The following is an 18,469-nucleotide window of genomic DNA, read 5'->3' as shown; positions in this document are numbered from 1 at the left end:
CACCTGAGTGTCTTCCCCCAACTTCTCCCTCTCAAACAGGAAGACAGGAATGGGGGGTCAAGCCCCTGCTAGTCTTTGTGGCCGACTTCTGTTCCTTCCCTCCCAGTCTGCCCACCTTCAGGGACACCTGCAGGGGCCAGCGATGTTTAGCTGGGGCGCCCGTGCAGTTTCTACCTCAGTTGCTCCCTGTTGTGTTGGGGTCTGTGCAGGACCCCAAATCACAGCTGCCCTTCCCAGTCTAGGGAACCCCGGGGGGTGATCCCGTCTGCAGTTTCCTACCTGTAGCAACCTCTTCTGGAGTCCCGAATACGCTGGAATCCTCTGTCCCCTCCCTCGATGAACCATCACCCGTGTTTTGTACACCCAAGGGGTCTGGGAGGGACTCTGTCCAGACAAAGATGGAGGGGGCCTGGGTCCCAGAGGAGGAGGGTCTCTCTGGAGGATGCCAGCCCAGGCCAGTCCTTTCCCCTGCCAACCAGATATCTGGGCTAAATAAGGTGACCTCAAGTTCTTGAGGCAAGGAACAGAGGTCAAGATGACAGGGGGCAGGTGTGCAGCAGGGAGACCCCATGCCCAGGCTAAAGCACCAGCCAGCTCGTAGAACCCCCTGAGTGCTACGGCCATGCCCAGCTCTAGAGGGCTCCCCGCAGCCAGCCTGGTCAGGGGCCATACATTCCTCCGCGGACCCCTCCCCACCCAGCTAGGAACTCAAATCCTTAAACATAGGGGGCTTCAAGGGTCATCTCAGAAAACAAGCATAGGACCCAGTGTCCTGCCTGCTTTGGCACCCCCCTCCCCGTCCCTTGGGGTCTTCCATCCTGACTACCCCACCCCAGCTGGTGGCCTTCCTTTCCTTCTTGGGGTCCAAGCAGGATGTCCCAGCCCCTACCCCGAAGCGGGGACCTGGCTGATGGGACGTGGCTGATGGGACGCATGGGCCCCGGGGGGGAGGGGTCAGGAGGGGTCAGAACAGATGCCCTTTGGCCTCAGGCTGATGTTAGCCAGCCACTCCTGCTAGGATGGGGCTCCGACTCCTGGGTTCCCGGACCCCACCCTTAGTTGCCATAGTAACCCCTATGCCTTTTTGGGAAATGGACTGATGCAGGAGGGGGAGGCCTCCAGAGGGTCACAGGCCGTCGGTCCTTTGGAAAAAGCCACATTCCCCATTCCCAGCCCGCACCCGGTGATGAATCTCATTGTCGGAAATGTCCGAATCCTCAGGATCACCTTCCATGGCCCCAGGTTCCCAGGAAGATCGACAATGCAGTCTTTTCCCCTGTTGCCCAGAAGCCAGAGGGCTGTACGCCCCGACCCCAAACGACTGTCTGAAGCACAGGCAGACCTCGGTCCCCCTCCCGTCCAGACGTTTTGCAGGGCACCCAGCCCTAGCCTCCCCCCACGGCCCGCACCCCTGTGTCCCCCCCCTCCTACTCCACTCTCCTGCCCCAGGGCCCACCTCACAGACCCTTCCTCTCCCACAATCACGTGGAAATTCACATTTCAAAAAATAAATTTTATTTTCTCTCTCCCTTTTTGAGGACAACTCAAAACTGAGGAACTTGAACGACATGGCCTGGAACAAAATCTGAGGAGAAAAGTGAGAAAACCTGTGTCAGAGGCAGACTCGGCTCCCGGTCGCCAGGGTGCTGGGGCAGGAATGGTTCTCACCAGCGTCTGCCAGCCTGTCTCTGTTCTGGCTCCGCATTTTCTCCCTGGGGGTTGTGGGGAACAGAGGGTAGTGCCCGCTCCCCTGCTGACTCATCGCCACCCACCCCTGCTCGTCCCTTTTCCCAGAACTCACCTCCTCCTCCTCCCCTTCCTGGAAAGACATCCTCTGGTCACTGCAGGCACCAGGACCACCACAGGCACAAGCATCCCCAACAGGATGGCCACAAAGTTGGATGCCTCTGGGGTGCGGGCAACGGAACGTAGGGATACAGGTCAGGAAGGCATTGGGGAGGAGACACTCTCATTGGATCCTAAGCGGCCATCCAGGAAGGATGGCGACCCCTAACTCATGGGGTGTGGCTAGGTCTCCCTCCAGAAGGCTGTTGCTCCAAGGCCTTGACACCGTACCCCTAGGATCCCTTTGAGTTTCTGGACACACAACTCCCATCAGCCTTGTTAAGGGGCCCCATTCATCTGCTGGTCCCCTAGAGTCCGGGGTGCCATCTTGGCCAGTGCTTCTCAAAGACCAGCCTTGGAATCCCTTTCCTCAGCCACCTGGGAGCTTGGGATGAAGTTCTCACCTGGCTTTCCAGGGGCTGGCCCATCCCAAGGCTCTGTGCAGAGGTGTCCCCCATAACCAAGTTCGCACTCACAGGTGAAATGGGTTCCCTGCTCCCAGCACCGCCCGTCATTCTGACACGGGTTCTGCAGACATGGGCTTTCTGTGCGGATAAACGGGGTTATGGAAGGTTCTAGAAAGATACCCGCAGCCAGGGAGAGGGGAGGGCATAGGGAGCTAATGCCAGGAAAAGGCCCAGCCCTGTGCCTGACAGGAAGCAGCTGTTCACTCCCTCGGACCCTCCTGAGAAAGGAGGAAAGAGCGGGATTAAGTGGTCCAACTTCCTGACATGACGGCAGGGGTCTCGGGCACAGGACACGGCATCCACCACCACCCCCGCCCACATTCGGGGGGCAGCACCAGAGAGGTCTAGGCTCACCTCGGAAGCAACCACGAGTGAGGTTCGCCAGGGTGCAGATCTCCCCAGCACGGCAGCTGAGGGGCTCACACAGCAGCACCCCAGAACGGGCACAGGTGCAGCGCTCAGAGCAATCCTCAGTCACAAAGCTGTCACCCCGCTGCAGAGGGGAGAAGGGCCGGGAGGAGGCAGTCTGGCTTTCCTCCCTCCTCGGACTCTCCTGTCCCCGCAGGGCCTCCCCCTCCCTGTGCGGACCTGGTAGTAGACTCCGTTGCTGGTGCAGCCACAGTGGGCCAGGGGGAGGCTCTGGGCACCGCTGTAGACGTAGCCCGGGAGGCTGGCACAGCCCTCCACGCAGGGGCCCTTGCAATCCTTAGGGGCCGCCAGGTGGGCACAGGAGGCTGGGCAGGGGGTCATACAGCTCCGATAGACAGTGTTGGCCGGACACGCCAAGGCTGACGGGAAAGTCGGAGTGAGCAGGTGGCTGGGCAGGGATGGAGCCTACAGGTATGGGGACCACGGGGTCGGGCAGCTGGAGGGGGAATGCGGTCACCCCCCAGAACACAGAGCTTGGTACAGGCCAGGAGGCTGCAAGAGGGGACCGGCTTCGGGTGTCTTTTGGTCTGACGTTAAAGTGTGCTAAGGAAGTGGCAGAGCAAGGCTGGGCCCGGGCAAGAACCAGAACGGGACGGGAGGGCGGGGCTGGGGTGAGGCTTCCTGGGCCAGGCCGGGGCTGAGAGGGAGGCTGGCTGGGGAGGACGGGGTCCTTGGGGAGTCGGAAGTGGAGGTCAAGGCGGGAACCCCAAGGCGGGCAAGGTGGGGGCTCAGAGCCGAGCAGTGGGCAGAAACGGCCTCGAGCATCGGGGAGCAGCTGCTGGGGAAGGTCAGTGCCTCACCGCAGCGGGTGTGGTCCCGCCAGCTGGCCAGGGCGGCGCCCGCCTCCTGGCAGATGATGGCGTACCCGCTGAGGACCTGGCATCGCAGTTCCTCCTGCTCTCTGGGGCTCCGGGCGGCACACAGATCAAACACACAGTGCCTGGGGGCAGCAGGGCGGTTAGGGGGCTGCAGAGGTGGGGAGGCAAGGAGACCCAGCAGAAAGACAGCGGGCAGGGTGTGTGCCTGTGTGTGTGTGTGTGTGTGTGTGTGCATGAGTGTGGCGTGTGGGGAGGGGAATCGCCATGAATGGAAGCCACCAAGAGAAAGAAGTGAGCCAAATGGGGCTTGGATCACAGAATGGGCAGCAGGACCCAGAGAAAGGCCACTTCCCTGTGGCCTGGGGCCTTGACTCACTCCTGGAAGGGCTCAGGAGCCACAGTCTGGTGACAGGCAGCAAAGGGGCCCTGGGGGTCCCCCAGCACCCTGCACGCCTGGGTGCTGTTGATGAGCTCCAGCTGCTCTGGGCTGCATTCTGACACAGGGAAGCCTGACTCCTTCTTCTCCTCCTCTTCCTCCTCTCGTATGGCCCTGGAGCAGGGACCAAGAGGGGGCCAGGTGAGGCCCCTGAGGACCGTGACCTTGGGAAGAAGTGGCAGGAGGAGGAATGGGGAGGCACAGGGCACAGCCTGAGGCCCATAGGGCCGGTGTCCCCGCAGTGGGTCTGAGAGGCAATGGCAGGATGAGAAAATCAGGCCCTCAGGGGTCCTTCTCGGCTAAGGATACAGGGTGAGTGGGCGTGGGCAGGCACCAGGCTGATGCTTACCTCCCCAGGGGCCAGGCCTCTGTGCTCTGAGCCCTAGCCCTCTCACCTTGAGAAGCGGGCAAGGTCAACTCCCGTGATCCTCTGTACCTCCCAGCTGTTGCCGAAGGTGACCAGGTTCTGGGTGATGGTGCCGTCGGGCAGGATAAAGTCATTACTCTTGTTCCCATCAAAGTTCCCGCACAGGCCACGCACGAGCCCCTTATACTTGTTGGGCAGCGTGATCACTGCAGGAGGAAGGGTGTCCAGAAGTGAGCCTCCCATCTCCTCCCCACCGCTCCTGGCTGCTCCCCTGGCACTGGGGCCCCTGGACCCACTCGGGGCTCCTCACCGTGGCGGGCCCGCCGACGATGTGGCTTTCCCTGACCCAGCGCAGGAACATCGCCTCTGCTCTCCCCTCTTTCCCACCTTCAGGTACCTGCGTTTTTGCCTCCATCGAAGGTGACAACCATCTCAAAGTCGGTGATCAGGTACAGGCGATGGCCCCGCAGGGCAACCTGCAGCCTGTCGCTGGGCTTGTAGGGGATGGCCGTCCTCTGGTTGTTGACCTGGAGAAGGCGGGCGGGAGCCGCCGAGAGTCTGCAGTAAGCCTGACCTCCACTGCCTCTCTGCACGGCTCGGTATCTGGGTGCCATCATTCTGAGGTTCCCCAGTAGGCTTTGCTACCCCATGTGGCAAAGACCTCCCCTAAGTCGCCTCCCTTTGCAGCCACAACCTCTTCCTTGCAAAAACCCTTGACCGAGAGGATGCCCCCTGTACTACTCAACCCAGCTTCCCCTTTGAACCCTCTGTTCTCTCCTTCCCTCCTCTCTCCCCGTCTCTCTCCAACCTTTGGGTCCATCCCACCACCCTCCTCTGCCTCTGAGAGTGGGCACCGATTCTGAACTTGACGGCGAGGCAGCTCAGGCCAGGACCTTTCCGGGGAACAAGGAGTCCTGGCTTCACCTGTGTTCAGGGGCTTCCCACGGCCTGGCCTCCCTCCCCAGCCCCTCCTGGCCTGGCCTGGCTCTTACCACCAGCTCCAGATGGGCCTTGAGCTGGACTGTGTAGCCGTAGACCATTACAATGATCTCGTGCAGGTAGATAGGGCTCCAGGATGAATACACTTTGTTGCGCCCTTCCACGACCAAAGGCACCACCCCAGCAGGGAGCACGCCGATGGCCTTTATCAGTGTGTAGGTCATGCGGCCGCGGAAGAGGTAGCTGAGGCCATCAAAGGTACGGTAATGGGGGTCCCCGTAAATGGAGCATTGGTCCGACTCTGCCAAGAAGGGCCAGCCCTGAGAAGGGACCCTGTCCAGATAACACACACACACACACACACACACACAGCCCCATCCCTCTACGGCCCTGATGACTCTGGTCACCCTCCCTCTTAGCCCTGGGCTCCCTGGCTACCTGATCTTCAGCCTTCTCTCTTTCCCAGCCCCGATTATAAACCTGGCCCCATCTTCTGTTTCTACACTTAAGAGAGGGAGTCCTGGAGTCAGCCACAGAGTTGGTGAGAGCCCAAACAAGGCACAGGCCCACCCCACACCCTGTGCTGTGGCCCCTTCGGTCTCTAGACCTACCCAGCCTGAGCCCCTCGGCTCCTGCCTCTTGCTCCGCCTCCCTGGTGGTCCCTCTTACTGTTAATTTCACAGCTGCCAGTGCCCCCGGCCTTGGGCTCGCAGTGGGAGCCAGGGGGGCAACTGAAGGGCTGGCAGTGGACAGTCCCCAAGGTGCAGACACAGCTCCTGGTGCAGCGAATGGAGATCCAGGTCTTACCCTCCTAGAGAAGGCACGGGGAGAATCAGGGAGTGAGGAGGGAAGGGCCCACGGTCTGAATGGATTCGCTGGCCCAGGCTGGAGGCAGTCACAGGCCACCTGCAGCCTGCTGTCCCTGTACACCTTTTAGAGGCATCACGTTTGGTGTCTTACATACGTTGTTCAGGAAAGTACCCAACTTATAGATGACAAAACTGAGGTCACACACTCGTGGGTGGTACCCATGGGATTTGAGCCAAGGCCCCTGCTCCTTCTGCTATACCGGACCCCATCCCAGTTGTTTGGATTCATCGGATCCCAAACCTCAAACTGCCATGTACCCCCCAGCTCAGGCCCGGCCGGACAGCACACTGCCCGGTCACCAGCCTGTATCCCCCGGGGCCAGCCACAGAGACATGGGTGCCCCAGGCTGACAGAAAAATAGGAAAGCAGAAAACACCAACCTCGAGGGGTCCCCACCCCTACCTCCCATCCCCACTCACGGGGAAGGAGCTGCCGTAGTCGTTGATGCAACCGCACTGACTCCTGGTCACACACCGCTGCCCACTGAGCACGTAGCCGGGCAAGCAAAGGCAGCCCTCCTTGCAGGTGGAGGGGACTTTGGGGCCACTGCACTGTCCCGTCAGGTCCAAGCAGGAAGGTGGGCAGGAGGGAAGGCAGGTGGAGTAGCTGCTGTGGGCAGGACATTCCAGAGCTAGGGGAGAGGGGGATAAACATTTACTGACATCGGGCTCCGTGCCAGGCCCCAGGGAAAGAAAGGAGTAAGAACGGCCCTCCCAGTGCAGTGTGGGAGACAGAGGTCAGCCAGCAGCCACGGTGACACTGATGTGTATGGTCAGCGAGCGTTGGACAGGCATGCGTGTGTAACAGGTGCACAGAGCACGGCAGCATTCACTCTGTTGGAGGAGCTCCATAGAACCCTTTCCGGGAGGTACCTGTGATCACAAGGAAATGTGGACAGAGGCGAGAGTCTGCAACATAAGAGAGAAGTCGGTCTCTAAGTGAACGGATACGATGCAGATGATCCCAGTATAATACACCAGCAGGATTTTGTTCGGGTTTTTAGAAGGGTGAGAAGATATTAAAGCGGAGAGGAAGATAGGAACAAACCAGAGAAGCCAGGAAAACGTTAAAACAGCAACGACAAAACTAGAAAGGAAAGACAAGAAAAGAGCGGTGAGGAGTGAATGTCCCTATTGGAATTGAAAACACAGTTGAAACTCTCAACAGTCACAATACTGGGTCATTGGTAAGTGGAGACAGACGGAGCAATGGAAGGGGAAGGAAGCCCAGACAGGGACCCAAATACGCAGGGGATCTTAGTATACAATAAATCACGTCATCTTGGTCAGTGGGAGAAGAGACTGTTGATTTAAGAATGCTGGACGGAGGGGGGCGCCTGGGTGGCTCCGCCGTTAAGTGTCTGCCTTCAGCTCAGGTCATGATCTCAGGGTCCTGGGATGGAGCCCCGCATCGGTGTCCTTGCTTGACAGGAGGCCTGCTTCTCCCTCTCCCACTCCCCCTGCTTGTATCCCCTCTCTCGCTGTGCCTCTCTCTGTCAAATAAATAAATAAAGTGCTCAAAAAAGGGGGGGCCCAGTTAGCTCAGTCCATTAAGCCTCCGACTCCTGATTTCGGCTGGGGTTGTGATCTCAGGGTCGTGGTCTGGGAGGGGGTGCGGTGCTATGCGCTATGCACTCAGCGGGGAGTCCGCTTCTCCCTCTCCCTCTGCTCCTCCCCCCATCTCTAAAATAAATAAAATCTTCTTTTTTTTTTAAGGTTTTATTTATTTGTCAGAGAGAGAGAGAGCGCACAAGCAGGCAGACGGGCAGGCAGAGGCAGAGAGAAAAGCAGGTTCCCTGCTGGACAAAGAGCCCAATGCGGGACTCGATCCCAGGACCCTGGGATCATGAACTGAGCCAAAGGCAGCGGCTTAACTGACTGAGCCATCCAGGCATCCCAATAAATAAAATCTTTAAAAGAAAAACAAACAAACAGACAAACAAAAAACAAAGGTAACTCGTATCTTATATTGTGCAGCAGGATAAAAATCCTTGTGGATAAAACATTTAAATATTAAAAAAAAGGAAAGAAACTTTAATGTGGGATGCCTGGCTGGCTCAGTTGGTAGCCCCACACTGGGTGTAGAGCTTACTTAGAGAGAAAGAAAGGAAGAGAGGAAGGAAGGAAGAAAGTAAGGCAGACAGACCATAAAAATGCTGGAACAAAACACAAGCAAATTCTTTAACTTTAAAAAATGTGTATTTGTCACTATGGTTCGAAATGCAGAAGCCACAGAACAAAGACTAACATACGCTATCCCACATGTATATACATATATACCTGACAAAAAAAGTCAAAGATGAAAAAATGAGAACTGGAAAGACGTGTGTAGCTCATAACACTAATAGAGGGTTACTCTTGGGGCACCTGGTGGCTCAGTCGGTTAAGCTCTGGATCTCAGCTCAGGTCTTGACCTCAAAGTCATGAGTTCAAGTCCCACGGGAGTGAGGCCAAATTAATAATTTGACCAATTAAAAATTAGTTAAGTAGTTAAGTTATAGGGGCACCTGGGTGGCTCAGTGGGTTAAAGCCTCTGCCTTCAGCTCAGGTCATGATCCCAGGGTCCTGGGATCGAGCCCCGCATCGGGCTCTCTGCTCAGCAGGGAGCCTGCTTCCCCCCTCTCTCTCTGCCTGCCTCTCTGCCTGCTTGTGATCTCTGTCTGTCAAATAAATAAATAAAATCTTTTAAAAAATTAATTAAGTTATAAATAAAGAGGGGCACCTGGGTGGCTCAGTCAGTTAAGCATCTACTTCAGCTGGGGTCGTGATCCCAGGGTCCTGGGATCGAGCCCCACATCAGACTCCCTGCTCACCAGGAAGCCTACTTTTCCCTCTCCCGTTTCCCTTCCCCACCCCTTCTCTTGGGCATTCTCTCTCAAATAAATAAATAAAATCTTAAAAAAAAAAAGTTCCTGGGGCGCCTGGGTGGCTCAGTGGGTTAAAGCCTCTGCCTTCAGCTCAGGTCATGATCCCAGGGTCCTGGGATGGAGCCCCGCATCGGGCTCTCTGCTCGGTGAGGAGCCTGCTTCCCACACCTTCTCTGCCTGCCTCTCTGCCTACTTGTGATCTCTCTGTCAAATAAATAAATAAAATCTTTAAAATAAAATAAAAACACATTAACCACTGTCTTAAAGTTTAAAAGGTTCTGGAATTACATAATGTGATGTTTGCAGAACTTTGTAAAAATCCTACAAAAACACGGGGCACCTGGATGGCTCGGTAGATTAAAGCCTCTGCCTTCGGCTCAGGTCATGATCCCAGGGTCGTGGGATGGAGCCCCGCATCGGTGTCTCTGCTTGGCGGGGAGCCTGCTTCCCCCTCTCTCTCTGCTTCCCTCTCTGCCCACTTGTGATCTCTCTCTGTCAAATAAATAAAATCTTTTTAAAAATCCTACAAGGGGTGCCTGGGTGGCTCAGTGGGTTAAAGTCTCTGCCTTTGGCTCAGGTCATGATCTCAGAGTCCCTCTCTCAGCCTGTTTCTCTGCCTACTTGTGATCTCTTTCAAATAAATAAAATCTTAAAAAAAAAATCCTACAAAAACAGCAAACTGTATATACTTTTTAAATTGGTGAATATCACGGTATATGAATTCTAACTTGAAAAAGAATTTTTAAGAGCTGCAGAAGGATGCCCAGGAGCCTGCCCGGTGACAAGAAGAAAGAACTTTCCAGGCGCAGGAAGCAATGTGGATAGAGGTAGGGAGGGAGGAGGAAAAGCAAGCTCTGTACGGTGGTGGGGGAACAGGGTGGTCTGGTGCAGGGGGTGGGGCAGGCTCACAGCGAAAGGGGCGAGAGAGGACAAGCTAGGACAGACGGCAGGGTCTCGGATATCTCCAAAAGGAGCTTGGATTTAACCTTGGAGGCAGGAGCCATGCAGAGGAGTAACCGTCCCATTTCCTTTGGAAAAAAACGAAGAGAAGTTGCCTGTGCTGTCCCTACAGTAGGGGGTGCCGGCTGCGAGGGAATTGTGAATGAGCCACATCGGAACAACGAGGTCAGGCCCAGGTCAGGAACAAGGGGAAAGGAAGACAGGCACTTTAAGGGGTACAGAGACAGAAACAAGGTGTGGGAGGGTCTGCAGTGAACGTAGGGGACACTCACGGCAGAAGCTGCTGTTTCTCCAGATCGGGGGGTTGAGGCCCTTGGCCCGGCAGGCGGCCCCGAAGGTTTCCAAAGATTCACAGAGGGCGCGGCTCAGCCTTCCACCCTGACAGAGGCTGTTGGTACAGTTGAGCAGGAAGGGCCCGAGGACGACGTGGCTGGCACACTTCGCCCAGGCTGGAGCCCGCAAGGCCGTCTGGCACTGCTCCTGGGCTCTGACTAGGTCAGCCAACCTGCAGTTTGTATCTGACTTCTCCTTCCTCTCTGCTTGGACCGTCTGGTCATCTGGTTGGCATCTGCAGAGGAGAAAGAGATCATCAGAGGGACAGCCATTGCCCGCACCTGTGAAAATGACTTGGCGCTCCCCAGTAACTGGGAAGACCCCCTTGTCTTCACCAGGAAGCTGGAATGAGCGTTGGCCACGTTCCCTGCAGCCTCTGTCCCCTCCCGCGTTCTGAAACCCCCAAACAGGGAAGACTTTCATGTCTCCCCTGCATGTCTTCCCAGGACCCAGAAGCCATCCTCTGTCAAGGTACAGACAGACAGGAAGGCTCCGGTCCTCCTAGGCCCTGCCAGATAGTCTGGGACCCCGGCTTGCATTCCTGTGAAGATGGAAAGGCTTTGGGGACAATTACTTGGGATCAGACTCCCTATCTTGCCAACTGTCCACCAGTTCAGTGTCATTCTGGGCTAGTTCATCGCTGGGCATCATGAGCTCATCTTCGTCCTCGTCATTGAAGTTCCCGCACAAGCCACAGACCTGGCAGGGGGCAGAGGGGTTCTCAGTGGCCGGTCAGGGGCAGGTAGAAGAGCCTTCCTTTCTCGGGGGCGCCTGCATTTCCACTCCTAAGAAAAAGGCACCCTTTTTCCAGCCCTCCTCCTTTCTGGGGAATGACCACTTGGGTCTGGAGAGGGCTCAGCGCCCTCTGGAGGCGGGCTCCTGGGGAGAAGAGCTAGGGGTTGTCCCCACCTTTTGGTAGTAGGCTGTAGGGAGCTGGACCTCCAAGAAGCCCTTGCCATCAAACTTGACCTGCAGCCCGATGTTGACACTGAGCACGGTGTAGATGCCACTGGCAGTGATTTTGACCCCCCGGATCTGGCGGGTTGAGGGAAGGGTGGCCTGCGTACCGTTGATCTAGAGAAGCCGGCAGGGCAGGTGAGTGGGAAGAAAGACAGACGTCATGGCTGGCATTCTCCTTCCCCTCCCCAACGCCGCTGCCCAGCTCACCAGCACGCGGTGGCCCTCTCCCAAGGTGACCCGGGTGTCAGAGATGTCGATATGGAGCCGGTAGAGGTAGAAGGCAGCCGAGCGGCCTCTCCGCTTCCCGTGCTTGCCGCTGATCTTGAAGAAAGGCAGGTCCAAGGTGGAGTGGCACACTTTCAGCAGGACGTAAGTGCAGGTGTTTTGGATGGTATGGAGAATGCCATCGAACGTCACGTACGGGGAGCGGTCCGAGGTGCGACACACTCCCACGCCTGGCGAAGGGGGAGGGCTGAGGAGCGCTCCAGCCTCCGTGAGGAGGAGGCTTGGCGGCCGGTGGGGGATGTTGTCCTGTCAAAGCTCGTGGCCGAGAGAACCACGAGGGAACCCGAGGAGCCCTTCCTGATGGCACAGGGCCAGCATCCCCCGCCCCAGCCCTCCCACAAAAGGTCTTCAGGAAGGCAGGGAGGGGAGCAGGGGGCTACAGGTGGGTGGTGGGAGAGGGGGAGAGGGAGGGATCCCGAGAGAGGAGGCGCTCGGGACTTCACAGGTGGCCCCCCGCTGCACTCCAGGGTCTCCTACCTGAGGTCCGGCAGCGCAGCAGGCCGTCCAGGGGCCGGCACAGCTGGCCTGGCTTGCAGGTGCTCTGGCGGCAGGAGATGTTGCTGTGCGTGGAACAGGTGCAGAGCCTAGAACACGTGTTGTCTGTGTACCAGCTCTCCCCGACCTGTGGGACGTGGGCATCAGCAGAGCCAATGGAAGACTGGAAGCCGGCGTCGGACTGAACTCCCCCCGGCAACCCACCAGCACCCCCCGCCCCCAGGGCTTGCCGCCCTTGACTGCTTCTCTCCATCCCTAGCCTTCCTCAACCTTTTTGGCTTCTGGACTTGCTGCTCAGCCTCCTAGACTGGCCCCCTGCCCCACCCACCGCTACCCCTTCACAGGCTCTGAGCCCTCCTGCCTCCCTAACATGGGGCGTCGCGGTCTAGCCCCTCACCGGGTGGTAGGAACCGTCCTGGTGGACGCAGCCACACTGGCTGAAGGGCACACAGGAGGTTCCGCTCAGGACGTGGCCTTGCCGGCACTCACAGCCCTCCGTGCAGGGCAACTCCACGGGGCAGTCTCTTGGGGTATTCCGGCTGAGACAGGTGGCTGGGCAGGGGTTGGCACAGGGGTGGTAGCTGCTGCCGGGGGAACACTTCAGCGCTAAGAGGAAACCAGAAAGAAAGCAGAAGAAAGCCCTGTGAGGAAGGACAGGGATTTCTAGCTGCCTGACCTCGGGGCCGAGAGTGCCCGAGAACGTTCCTCAGACCAATGGATACACACAGCGAGGTCTATGCATAAGGTGCAATTATTTTTCAGCCTTAAAAAAGACACTCTCGGGGGCGCCCGGGTGGCTCAGTTGATTAGGCGACTGCCTTCGGCTCAGGTCGTGATCCTGCAGTCCTGGGATCGAGTCCCACAGTAGGATCCCTGCTCAGGAGTGAGTCTGCCTCTCCCGCTGACCTCTCTCCTCTCATGTTCTCGCTCTCTTTCTCTCTCTCAAATAAATAAATAAATAAATAAAAATCTTAAAGAAAAAAAAAAAAAAAGCACTCTGGCCCATGCTCCGACGCGGATGAACCTTAAAGACATGCCAGGTGAAATCAGCTGCTCACCAAAAGAGAAATACTGTGTGATCTCACTTATATGAGGTCCACGGAGTTGTCAAAGTCATGGACACACAGCAGAACAGTGGTTGCCCGGGGCCGGGGCGGGGAGAAGATGGGGTCTGTGTTTCATGGGTGCAGAGTTTCAGTTTGGGAAGATGACAAAGTTCTGGAAACCGAGAGTGGTCACAGGGGCACAGCCCTGTGAATGTACTGGAGACCGCAGAACTGGGTATTAAAAATCATTAGGGGGGCGCCTGGGTGGCTCAGTGGGTTAAGCTGCTGCCTTCGGCTCAGGTCATGATCTCAGGGTCCTGGGATCGAGCCCCACATCGGGCTCTCTGCTCTGCGGGGAGCCTGCTTCCTCCTCTCTGCCTGCCTCTCTGCCTACTTGTGATCTCTGTCTGTCAAATAAATAAATAAAGTCTTTTAAAAATAAAAAAAAATAAAAATAAAAAATAAAAAAAAATAAAAATCATTAGGGGTGCCTGGGTGGCTCAATGAGTTGAGCCTCTGCCTTCGTCTCAGGTCATGATCCTGGGGTCCTGGGATCGAGCCCCGCATCGGGCTCTCTGCTCAGCGGGGAGCCTGTTTCCCCCTCTCTCTCTCTACCTGCCTCTCCGCCTACTTGAGATCTCTGTCAAATAAATAAATAAAATCTTTTTAAAAAAATCATTAAAATGGGAAGTTTTATGTTATGTATATTTTACCACAATTTAAAAAAGAAAGAAGAGTTCCTGGAAAAGAGAGTAAGGAAGAAAGGGAACGGGGCTGGCCCAGGTCAGACGGGAAAGACGCAGAAGCAAATGAGGGTGGTGTGAGGTGAGGAGGGAGTCAGATGGAAGAGGCTCCCAGGGCAGGCAGATAAGCTGAGAAGGGGGTTTCGGCTTGGAGAGACTGGAAAGAGGGCAAGGGAGGAGGGTTCCCTGTCGGGCTGAGGGCCAGGCTATGAAGGGAGAGCAGAGATGCAGACGTGAAGGAGAGGAAGAGAGAAAGGGATCTGGAGGCTTCGGGAGCAGGTGGACGGGTCACTCACGGCAGAAGGTGCTGTTTCGCCAGGTGAGGGCCTGGCCGGCGTGCGAGCACAGGGATGCATAGGCCTGCAGGGACCGGCACAGGGCCAGGGTGTCACCTTTGGTCCCACACTGGCCATACACACAGCTGGCGAAGCTGGACTGGGGGGGCACCACCCCATGGCACCGGGAGAAGGGTCCTGGAGAATGAAACAACGTACCGAGAGTCGACTTGGAAGGGAAAAGAACCTGGTCACCACTTTGGGGCGAATTTCACACCCATTTCAAGCAAAACCCAGTAATTACTGGGGTGCTTGGGGGGGCTCAGTCCGTTAAGCACCCAACTATTGGTTTTGGCGGAGACCAGGGTTGTGAGATCGAGCCCCGCGTCAGGCTCTGTGCTCAACGCGGAGGCTCCATGAGATTCTTTCCCCTCCCTCTACCACGCCTCTGCTCCGCCCCTTGCTCACACTCTCTCTCAAAATAAATAGATAAAAAATTTAAAAACCCGTAATTATTAAGAACTCACCATCTGAAATGCAAAAAAAAAAAACAAAACAAAAACAAAAAAAAAACACTGATCCGTCAGCACTCCTGAGAACACCACCTCTGCTTTCCCTTTGCTTGCCTTCTTCTTGGCTCTCCCTCCCTTTCATGTCTCATCCTTCCTCCCTTCCTGACCAGTCGCCCTCCCTGACTTCCCACTAGGGGAGCAAAAAGTGGCCTAGCAAGGGATGCTTACCCAGAGGGTTCGTTAAGATATCACAATTCTTTTTCCAGATGTTTGCTTCTTTGTCCCCCAGGCATCTGGAGGGCTTGGCCCCCTCAGCAAAGCAGCTAAACGAGGAGAGGGGAAGGGACGGGAATTTGGAATTGGAGGACACTTCCCAAACGCTGACACAGAAGTGGAGGGGGAAAAGGGGAGGGGGATAAGGACAGGAGAAGGTAGGAAGTAGGAAGGTCAGAAGATGCAGCAGGAAGGAACCAGGTTAGCTCTCAGGATGGACTTCCCAATAGGGCTCTCTTTGGAGATCAGTACACACGGGAGAAAATGGGAGCAAGGGAGGTCCATTCCAGGCTCAGAGAGATGCGGGATGCATGGAGAATCTCCCCCCAGGCTGCCCACTGAGGGCTCTCCCCAGGTTCAGCTCCCCGCATTCCTGGCTCACCCTGGTTCAGAGTACTCTGGTAACTTCCAGGCGACCCCCAGATGGTCAGAGCTGGCCACAAGCGTTTTGTTGGGGAGCAAACTGTCATCCAGGCTATTATTGTTGTAGTTGCCTGGAGGAGGGGCCAGGGAGGGGTCCCTGAGGCACCCTACCAGCAGACCCAACCCAGGACCACTCCCCTGCCTCCCGGAAGAGTCTAAGTCCACTCTTCCTTCAACAGACCAAGGTTCATCTCTTCTTCACCTAATTAAATGTAGAGATGAGCAAGACCGAGACAGACTCCCACCCATTGTCCCCGCTTTGCCCGCAGATGCCCGGGGAACTCACCACACAACCCGCAGAGGCGGCCGGAGTAGGAGGACGGCACCGTCACTTCGACCAGGTGGCTCCCATCATAGCGAACTTGAAGCCCGAAGTCCGTGTAGAGGAGGATAAAGGAGCCACTGGGCCTTATGCTCACCCGGCCTTGAGCTGGCCACAGAGGTAGGGCCATCCGGCGGCCATTCAGCTACAGAGGCAGGGAGGACGGAGGGGAAAGGCGCTTGGGACAAGGACAACGGGGGCCAGGACCAGGGATCAGACAGGGAAGACCACGCATCTCTGAAATCGGGGCTGGGTCTGCTGGGAGTTACCGCCAGGGGATCTAGAAGCCGGACCCGCTCCCGCAAGGACAGGCAGAGAAGAACCGTGGAGCCGACTGGGGATGCGGGGCCCGGGGAGGTGGGCGGAGGCACGCACCACGACCTTGTGGCCTTTGATCAGTGAGATTCTCAGGTTGAACACCTGCACGTGGACGGCTCTGACGTAGGCGGCCTCCAGGTTCCCTCCGCGAAACTCATTGGTGGTGCTCACGACGAAGTGGCTCTCTAGCGACCTCGACTGGCAAAGTTGGGTCAGGACGTAGGTGCAGGTGCCCCTGACGTGGGTCAGGGCTCCGTCGAAGGTCAGGTAGTGGGGGTCCCCTGAGACACTGCAGGTGGCGGCCCCTGGGGTGGAGGAGATGGAATTCGCAGATGCCCCTGAGCCCTGAGCTGCCATCCTGGCCAGTCCACGTTAGAATGGAATGGGACCCACAGCTCCTCCGTGGGGTCGGCTTGGTCTGGAAAGGCCAAGTGCGGGGACTGCCCAAACCTCACCAGCTCTGGGAAGAGGCTGCTGTGGCTTGGGCCGATGCCTTTCAGCGCTCCGCCCCCGGGTTCAGGTCCCAGCTCTCTGGGGTGCCTGCTTTAGGGTAGAGCCGTGCCCCCGCTTGAGGCCACGTGGAGAGTCTCCCCCCCCAGCCCCCCTCTCCCCATCACCTTCCACCTGGCTCTCACCGCGGGCATGACAGCTATAGATGCCGTCCTGCTGGCGACAGACCTCTTGGGCCTGGCACCTCCACTGCACACAGCGAACCCTATTGTTGCTCTCACAGACGCAATGCTGCTGGCAGCCGGGCTTGAACCACTGCTCCCCTATCTGGGGGAAGGGAGGGAGGAAGGGAGGGAGGGAGGGAAAGAGATCGTTTCCAGGTCTGACTACTGGCCCACAGCAACTCAGATCCCTGAGCCAACCCCATCATCCCGAAGCTCCAGGCTTAGCTGCAAAGTCTGGCCTTTGCCCATGTCTTGAGTCATTTACTTGTTTGCTCCTCTGCTATCTCAACAGATGGTTCTCTCTCTGCACTAGATAGATGCTAGGGATTCAGGAATGCACTGGATGAACAATGTCCCTGCCCCCAACAGTTCATGACCCAGACCAGTGTGTGTGTGTGTGTGTGTGTGTGTGTGGCGGGGAGGGGAGGCAGTAAACAAGTAAATTAATAAATCAGGTGCCCCACATGATATGCACCCGAAGAAGACAAAAGGGGACCCAATGAGAGTTTCCTGCCGTTGACACAGAAAATAAGGACTTGCTACAGAAGTGTAGAGGGAAGCCTTCTGACTTTGCTTATCAGGGGGGCTTCAGGGAGGAGGCGGCATTTGAACAGAGCTTCAGAGCAGGTGAAGGACTCCCGACAGGCATGGTGGCTGGGAGGCAGAGCAGAGACAAAGTGGTTGCAGAGAAGGTGAAGCTGACATGAGAGCAAGGCTCGGAGAGAGGGTTCAGCGGGCCAGCCCGGAGCGGGGCTGAGGGCTGTGACAGAAGCCATTTCCAGGGACAAGGTGAGGGAGAGGCAAAGAAGGAAGAGAGAAGCACGGCAGACGAGGGTCTGGCTCCAAATGCTGCCTCGAAGGGAGTGTGTGGACAGGGGCCCAGGTCAGCGCCAAAGTCCTTCTGCAGAGAAAGGGGTCCATGGTGTTTGGAAAGATGTTTGTGTTTGTGCAGATGACACAGAAGGGCCTAGGCCCTCAGAGGATGAGAAACTCTGGGAAAACGACGCCGGGGCATGGAGAGGAGAGAGCCAGGGGTCTCAGCCCTGCGGGCAGGCAGCGTGGGGAAAAGTTGCTAGAGCTCCCCTGCAGAGCTGGAGAAAGAAATGGGGAAGCAGATCTGGCCCCGAACATCCCTCCTCCAAGCTGTCTACACGGAGTGGCTTCCCGGCCTTCTGTCCCGCACCCAGGCTCGCCCAGACTCCAGAACGGGAGGCGGCACAGCGGAGCGACCCAGTGCCAGAGGCTCACCTTGAAGTAGCCCACCGTGGGCTCGAGACACCCGCACTGGGACTGGGGGATGCACTGGAGACCGCTGAGCACGAAGCCCGGGTTGCACTCACAGCCCTCCACGCAGCGGTTCTTACAGGACATGCCCAAGAAGCTGGGAAAGCAGGTGGCGGGGCACCGCTGGGCGCACAGACGGTACCTGCTGTTGGGTGGGCAGGTCAGAGCTGGGGGAGGGAGAAGCAGACATGAGAAGAGCCGAGGGCAGGACAGAGACAAGGAAACGAAGTCTGTTGGGAGGCCACCATTCGGAGGACCCCCTGCTAGAAGCTTCTGCCCCATCCCGAGAAGCAGGACCAAGGAGAGTGGCCTGCAGGGAGCGGCCAAGAGGCAGGCCCCAGGGCGCAGACAGATCCAAGCATCTCAGCTGCTGTATAGACATGCCCACAGTGAGCAGTCAGGGTGATGGAGAGCGGGGCGGGGGGGGGGGGGTAGAGAACACCCACGGGGCCTCGATCAAGGGCATGGTCTTGCTCTGCAGCCAGCTCCACGAGGCTGTGAGGGGGCCATGAGGCAGTCACGGCCCTCC

At 57.3% G+C, this 18,469-nt stretch overlaps 1 protein-coding gene across 1 annotated transcript in view; it reads right to left on the bottom strand.

Moving 5' to 3' along the window:
* Window positions 1-1,797: 1,797 nt before the first annotated feature.
* The window catches only part of ZAN (zonadhesin), a 34,970-nt gene continuing 18,298 nt past the window's right edge, over window positions 1,798-18,469 (bottom strand). Inside the window, 22 exon segments of the mRNA XM_044233994.1 lie at window positions 1,798-1,907; window positions 2,250-2,390; window positions 3,542-3,681; window positions 3,936-4,109; window positions 4,391-4,568; window positions 4,760-4,889; window positions 5,355-5,602; window positions 5,971-6,112; window positions 6,591-6,802; window positions 10,270-10,565; window positions 10,905-11,029; window positions 11,240-11,404; window positions 11,498-11,745; window positions 12,053-12,197; window positions 12,468-12,676; window positions 14,156-14,332; window positions 14,875-14,969; window positions 15,302-15,413; window positions 15,629-15,809; window positions 16,040-16,287; window positions 16,618-16,759; window positions 17,905-18,107. Of these exon segments, the coding sequence (XP_044089929.1) occupies window positions 1,798-1,907; window positions 2,250-2,390; window positions 3,542-3,681; window positions 3,936-4,109; window positions 4,391-4,568; window positions 4,760-4,889; window positions 5,355-5,602; window positions 5,971-6,112; window positions 6,591-6,802; window positions 10,270-10,565; window positions 10,905-11,029; window positions 11,240-11,404; window positions 11,498-11,745; window positions 12,053-12,197; window positions 12,468-12,676; window positions 14,156-14,332; window positions 14,875-14,969; window positions 15,302-15,413; window positions 15,629-15,809; window positions 16,040-16,287; window positions 16,618-16,759; window positions 17,905-18,107 (3,821 nt within the window).

Source organism: Neovison vison, chromosome 14 (genome assembly GCF_020171115.1).
Source record: "Neovison vison isolate M4711 chromosome 14, ASM_NN_V1, whole genome shotgun sequence".
Lineage (NCBI taxonomy): Eukaryota > Metazoa > Chordata > Mammalia > Carnivora > Mustelidae > Neogale > Neogale vison.
The sequence above is the reverse complement of the archived record's forward strand: the minus strand, read 5'-3'. Positions and strand labels throughout refer to the sequence as shown.